This window comes from Galeopterus variegatus, unplaced genomic scaffold, assembly GCF_000696425.1.
Source record: "Galeopterus variegatus unplaced genomic scaffold, G_variegatus-3.0.2 Scaffold3124, whole genome shotgun sequence".
Lineage (NCBI taxonomy): Eukaryota > Metazoa > Chordata > Mammalia > Dermoptera > Cynocephalidae > Galeopterus > Galeopterus variegatus.
Window position 1 is genome coordinate 228,960 of NW_007729235.1, and position 7,560 is coordinate 236,519.

The 7,560-nt window shown below is 43.0% G+C and overlaps 1 protein-coding gene across 1 annotated transcript in view; it reads left to right on the top strand.

Annotated features, from left to right (window-relative positions):
- Nucleotides 1-4,029: 4,029 nt before the first annotated feature.
- Nucleotides 4,030-7,560, top strand: part of ABHD1 (abhydrolase domain containing 1) — a 14,832-nt gene continuing 11,301 nt past the window's right edge. Inside the window, 1 exon segment of the mRNA XM_008584006.1 lies at nt 4,030-4,046. Within this exon segment, the coding sequence (XP_008582228.1) occupies nt 4,030-4,046 (17 nt within the window).

Sequence of the window (7,560 nt, forward strand, 5' to 3'; positions counted from 1 at the left end):
GATCCCACATACAGACCGGTTCCCGCTCACTGGCTGAGCGAGGTGTGGGCGCAGCACCGAGGGTTGCGACCCCGTTGCCGGTCCCGGTCCGGTATGGGCGTGACACTGAGGGTTGCGATCCGTTGCCGGACACGAAAAAAGACAAAAAGGAAAAAAAAAATTCTATTCTCAGAAAAATCATCTTTCAAGAATGAGGTGAAATGAAAACAATTTCAGATGAACAACTTAGAGAATTCACCACCAGCGTGCCTTTATTAAATAAAATTCTAAGGAATATATTTCAGGAAAAGGATCCCAGAAGGAAGGTTTGAAATGCAAGGAAAAATTTTGAGCAAATAAATCATAAAATATGTGGGTAAATCTAAACAAACATAGACAGTTAAACAAAGATAATTATATTAATATATGGGGGGAAGGTGGTCTGAACTGATTAACTTTGTTAAATATGCATGTTAAAAATTTAAGGATAAACACTAAAAAAACAGAAATACATGGTATAACCTAAAACAGTAGACAAAAAAAAGCATAGAATTTTTTTAAAAATTAATTCAAAGGCAGGCAGGAAAAGAGAAGAAACAAAAAAATTAAAATAAAAGATAAGGAAGAGAAATAGAAAGCATAAAATAAGATGGTAGCAATAAATCAAAGTATATCAGTAATCATAATAAATATAAATTGTGTAAACTCATTGGCTAAGAAACAGAGATTATCAAAAAGTATATAAAACAAAAAACAGTTATATCTAGTTTTCAAGAGATTAACTACGGGGTAAAGACCCAGAAAGGTTAAAAGTAAAAAGATGAAAAAAGGCAATACTAGTCAAAAGAAAGCTGGTATAGCTTTATCGACATCAGACAAAACAAACTTTCAGGTGAAAAGCATTATTAGAGATAAAAGAGGGCCCATTAAAAAATGAGAAAAAGTTTAATCCCCTAGGAAGATATAAGATATAATAATTCTGAATTTGTGTGCACCTAGTAACATAGCCTCAAAATATCTAAAACAAAAACTGGCATAACTACAAGGAGAAAAATGTAATATGCCATTATGTTGGGAGAATTTAACATATCTCATTCAGTATTTAAAATATTAAGCAGACTAAAAATTGGTAAGAATGTAGAAAATTTGAGTAAAACATTTAATAAGCTTGAGCTAATGAGCACATATAGAAACCCGCTTCAATCGCTTAGCAAATACACACCCTTCTCAAGCACATATGGAATATTTATAAAAACTGACAAGTAGTAGGCCAGAGAGTATGGCTCAAGGAATAAAAGAATTAGTCTCATGATATTTTATATGACTAAATGCAATTACGTTAGAAGTGAATATAAAGATGATGTAAAATATCTCATGTTTGAAAGCTTTAAAAGCATGCTTACATATGGATCAAAGAAGAAAATTATAATGGAAACTGTTAAATACCTAGAACTGGATAATATTGGAAAAATATACTTCGGGCCGGCCCGGTGGCGCACTGGAGAGTGCGCCGCTTGGGAGCGCGGTGGTGCTCCCGCCGAGGGTTCGGATCCCATGTGGAGACTGGTTCCCACTCACTGGCTGGGCGCGGTGCGGGCGCAACACTGAGGGTTGCGATCCCGTTGCCGGTCCCCGGTACGGGCGCGNGACACCAAGGGTTGCGATCCCGTTACCGGTCAGTAAAAAAAGACAAAAAAGGGAAAAAAAAAAAAATATATATATATATATACTTCAAAACAACATATACAGCTAAAGCAGTGTTAGAGGGAAGATGTACCGACCTAAAAGCTTACATTAGAAGAAAGGCTAAAAATTAATGAGTTATGCTTCCAACTTAAGAAAGTAGTAAAACAAAATAAACTTAAAAAATTAAAAGAAATGAAATAATAAAAAATAGTCTAAATTAAAAATATGATAGAGAGAAGCAACAGAGCCAAACAAGTGTTGTTTCTTTACAAAGACTGAAAAAAATAGACAAAACCCTTTGACAATTTTTATTAAGAACAAAGAGAAAAAACACAAACAAACAATATTAGGAATGAAAATGGAGACATAACTACAGAAATAGCAGAGATTGAAGAACTTAGAGGATATGGCCAATTTCCCAGAAAAACAATAGCAAAACTGATACAAAGAATAATAGCAGACTTTAATAGTCCCGTGACTATTTAAGAAATTGAATCAGTGAGTATTAACCTATATTGCTTTTGGAAGTATAAACCTGAACTGTTCTTATTTTTTTTGTTGTTTTGGTTTTTTTGCCAGCTGGCTGGTAAGGAGATCCAAACCTTTGACCTTGGTGTTATCACCACTGTGCTTTAACCAAGTGAGCTAACCAGCCAGACACAAACTCTTTTTAAAGAGCAATTTGCAAATATGTATTAATTGCCATAAAACTCTGACCCAACAATATCGTCTTGCAGATTACATAAGGAAGAACACAAATAGAAAAGAACCTATAGGGCCGGCCTGGTGGCGCACTGGGGAGTGCGCCGCCTGGGAGCGCGGCGGCACTCCCGCTGAGGGTTTGGATCCCATGTGGAGACCAGTTCCCGCTCACTGGTTGAGCATGGTGCGGTCGCAACACCGAGGGTTGTGATCCCGTTGCCGGTCCCCAGTGCAGGCGCGACACCGAGGGTTGCGATCCCGTTACCGGTCAGTAAAAAAAGATAAAAAGAAAAAAAAAATAAAAGAAAAGAACCTATAAAGATATTTATAGCTGTGCTATTAACATTGGTCAAAGAAATGTAAACAACCTGAATGTCTAACATTTAGGCAATGGCTAAGCAAATCATATTATAGGACAGAGCCATTAAAAATGATAAATAATCCTAAATTCAAAAGTTTTAGGGGCCAGCCCAGTGGCGCACTGGGTAGAGTGCGACACTTGGGAGCACGGCGGCGCTCCCGCCAAGGGTTCAGATCCCATATAGAGACCGGTCCGCTCACTGGTTGAGCGCGGTGCGGGCGCGACACCGAGGGTTGCGATCCCATTGCCAGTCACGGTACGGGCGCAACACTGAGGGTTGCGATCCCGTTACCGGTCACAAAAAAAGACAAAAAGGAAAAAAAAGAAAAAAGAAGTTTTAAAGAAAAAAAAAAAGGGCAGATGTGAGTACAGTTATCCCTTGGTGTCCATGGGGGATTGGTTCCAGGACCTCCCACAGATACCAAAATCTGTAGATGCTCAAGCCATGATATAAAATGGCAAGGTATCTGCATATAACCAACACACATCCTCCCATATACCTTAAATCATCTCTAGATTACTTATAATACCTAATACAAAGTAAATGCTATGTAAACAGTTGTTATACTGCATTGTTTAGATAATAATGAAAAGGAAAAAAAGTCTTTATATGTCCAGTTCAGATGCAATCTTTTTTTCTGAATTTTTATTTTTTTTTTAATTAAAAAGATGACTGGCTCTCCCAAGTGAGCCAACCAGCCATCCATATATAGGGATCTGAACCCCTGAACCACACTCACCCAAGTGAGCCACGGGCCAGCCCTCTTTTTCCAAATATTTTTGATTCACGGTTGGTTGAACTCACAGCCACTGAACCCACGGATATGGAAGGCTGACTGTATATCAAAAGTTTAAACTTCTGTATTGTGGAAGACAGCATACGTCAAGTTTGAGGAGACAAGTGTTAGAGGCCTGGAGGGAATGCAGCTAGAGTTTGGAGGCTATCTGGGTCCCCAAAGGGTGGAGCTCACCACCACATGGACCTCAGCACTGGGTAAAAGACAGAAATCTCACTAGAAACCCCCTGGGTACCAAATGGAAATCCAAGAACTGCAGAGACATGTGCTTTGTTTCCAGGAAGGTTAGAAAGAAGACCCTGCCCACAGGGTGCCAAATGGTCAGGAAGCAGCGGTGGAATGAGGGTCTAGGGGAACGGCTGGAGGACCACCTCACCTAGCTCTTTGTATCCAGAATGCTGCTGATGCAAAGAAGGGGGTAGGGGGTCAGCTGATGGTTCCAGTCTCTAAGGTGGAAGGAGGGGTGCTAATGGCTGAGAGGTCCAGCTGGCCAGAAGAGGCCAGATGGAGAATGCCAGAAGGTATGGACCCCAGGCTGGATGCCACAGAGAATACATGGGAAGCATCAGCAGGTGCCAGATGACAAAGACAAGGAGGGCAAGCGTCTGTAGGGAAGGCAGATGTAAATATAAGTTTGTAGAATAAGGATAAACATCGTCCATTTCTTTAATATTTATTGAGCACCTACTATATGTGAGGCACTATCTTATCAGTAAGCTGATAGCGTAAGGTAGAATTACTTACTCTTTTTCCTCCTTAAAGCTTGCAAATATATAAGTAGGAAAAGATACAAATGTTAAAACGATTAAAAGAAAAACAGAAACACAGAATTGCTATGGAATAGGTGGTACAGTGCAAAGTTTAGGGGCATGGGCCCTAACCTCAGGCTGTCTGAGTTCAAATCCATGCTCTGCCACTCACTAGTGTGTGGCTTTTCAGTTCCAGGTTCTCCATCTGTATCCTGGGGCTGATGGGAGCACCTCTTGCAGGGCTGCGTAAGGGTTAAATGACCGAAAACGTGTAACATGAAGTGACAAATAAGGCCTTTTTCTCCCAAAAGTTTTCCTGCACTGCTCTGCAGTGGCTTCACACACACACACCCTTCTGGTCTTCCCCTCTGGATCCCCTCAAATTACTTTCCCCTCCCCATCTGTTCACTGCAGGGACCTAGGCCGACAGGAGACACTGGAGTAATTTAAATCCTGCAGAGCTGTCAAAACTTATCATCCAGGCTTAGTGTGTTATCATCCACTAGCAAGTTGCCTTTTAAGAGGGAACATTAGTGAGCTCCAAAGAATGAGTCTCTGGAGGTAGCAGTTCAAGTGTAAAGGGGAAGCTCCCCTCAGACCCCATTAATCCGCTCACCCATTAGGCCAGCTGTGGTGGTTTTAAAAATATCCATAAATTATTTGACATTCCTTCCCACAAAATCTGGAGTCTAGTTTGCCTCCTCTGGTATATGATTTGGACTTAGTCACCCTCTTCTAATGAACAGCTGAAATGATGCTATGTGACTTCCATGTTCAGGTCATAAAAGTGACATAGCTTACGCCCAGTTATGATTCTCTCCATGCCATCGCCCTGCACCCCAGTCTCTCTCTCTCTCCTCTCCCTCTTTTGACATGCAGACATGCATCTCTGGAGCCTTCAGCCACCACGGAAGAAGTCTGGAGTCCCTGAAGCCGCCATGCTGGAGAGACCATGTGGAGAAACCACATAGAAATAGAGATGCCTGAGGAGCCTCCAGCTGCTTGAATCTTCCCAGCCCAATGACAGACAAGTGAGAGCAAACCTGAGATTTCCAACCCCCAGCCTTTGAGCTGCCCCGGTCAACACTGAATGGAGCGGAAAGACTGCACTCATGACTGAAATCAACATTATCCTTTTAAGCTGCTAAGTTTTGAGGTTTGTTAAGTTGCCACAGTAATTGGAACACCAATCCCGTAGGGGCTGGCTTCATGGGTGTGTGACCTGTGCAGTCACACAGGGCCCTGCTCTCAGATGGGCACCGTACTTAGTCTAATGCTTCCCTCTCACCCTCTTGAAACTGTCAATCATTTCTGCACTGGACCCTGCAAATTATGTACCTGGTCCTGAGCCCTACCCACATGAATTGCTATCACTCTCCTCCTCTTGTCCTATGTGTCCCTCATCTATGTAACTATTCAATGTGTTTAGTGGGCAGAGAACAGAGCTTTGGAACCAGCTGGTCCTACTTTCAACCCCCATCTCCACCTCTGACTGTCTCGTGACCTTGGGTAAGTTAGTTATCCTCACTAACTTCTCCATTTAAAGAACCCTCCATACCAACATCAGATAAATCTTCCTTTGCTAGAACTTCACAGCTCCAAAACCTTCAATGGATCCCTATTTCTGTTACAGTCTGGAGTCCTCACCTGGTCATTTAAGGCCTCCTCCAATCAGATGTCAAAGTACCTTTGACACACCTTCCAGTGCTCCAGCACACTAACACTCTGCATCAAACAGAGGGTTACTCGAGTCTTTTAAAATACTTTTCACTTCACTTTTTAGTGCTTTTGTCCAAACTGTTCCATCCTCAAACTATAATATCCTGGACCCTCCTTACAACTTTAGCATTCAGTTGTAGTCCACTTCAAAAATTTAAATAATTGCTGACATGTGGACTTTTAGTGTAATATTCTCTTAAGTAATACTTCCAACTGTGATATTTTTAGTACAAGTAACCCACCTCCATTGTTTAAAGAAAGTCAGGCTAAGGCACCTCATGTGTGTAACGAGGTTGGTGTAATGGAATTTGTTTATGCTGACACATTTCTAAGCGTTGACAAAAGCTTTTGTAAGCAACAGAAATAAAGCAGTTATGGAACCACTGACTGTCAAATAAAAATGTTCCTAACCAATTCCTATAACTATAGTGTGCATGAACATAACTACCCCAATAAACATATGAAAGCCACCATAACTGTCAGTTAACAGTTGTGATGTAATTCAATAAAATTATTCACATAATTCACACACACAGTCACTCACTCATTCACAGTGATCCCCCATCCCCACCCCCACCGCCTCAGATTTCTTCAAGCTTTTGAACCAGCACATGGGAGGAGAGCCCAGCTTTAGGGTTAGACCTCTCATCAAATCCTGCCTTTGACATTGCTAACTGTGTGATCTATGTAGGTGTCTTAACCTCTCTGAGCCTTGGGATCTTCATTTTAAAAATGAGGATAACATGCTGGCTGGTTTCTAAGTTGGTTAGAGTGTGGTGTTAGACCACCAAGGTCAAGGGTTTCTATACCCCCTACCAGCCACACACACACACACACACACACACACACACACACACACACACACACACACACACACACACACGAGGATAACAATATCTCACAGGGGTTTGGGAGGATGCGATGAGATAATTAGTGTAGATTAAGTAGCTGGCAGCAAGCAGATGCTCCTTGAGTATTTCAGAGACTCTAGGATGTGGCAGGGGCCTTTTACGTCATCTTGTGTAACTTCACATCCACAGCATCCCTGTCAAATGGCCATTCAGCCTCTGCTTGACTTTTTCCAGGACGGGAGCCTCGCACCTCACAGGGTATCCCTTCCAATTTTGGCTGAGTCTAACTGCTGGGAAGTTATTTTGAATTGAATCCTCTCCCTTAATGTATCCCTTGGGTGCCCCTGTGCCTCCCAGCGCCCTCTCCCCACCAAGAAGGAGGCGGTGGCCATCCGGCCCAAGGGCCCCCCCCCCCCCTTGAGAGGGGGTCTCAGCTCAGCGCTCCCAGCCTGTCCCCTCGGGCCTGCCCATCCGCCATCTCCTCACCTGTGGGATGAGGAGGAAAGTCCTGCCATCTCCCCTCCCCCCAGGGCTGTTGGAGCAACCAATGCGATCCTGGGGATAGGCTTGGGGAATGGTGGAACCCCATCATCAGACCAAGCGGCCGCAGGATTAGCCTTCCAGCCCCTTCCTCTGCCCGCTCGAGGATAACCTCATCCTCGGGGGCCGGAGGCCTCCGCTCCAGCCGCGTCCCCGCCGCAGGAGATGCAGGCGAT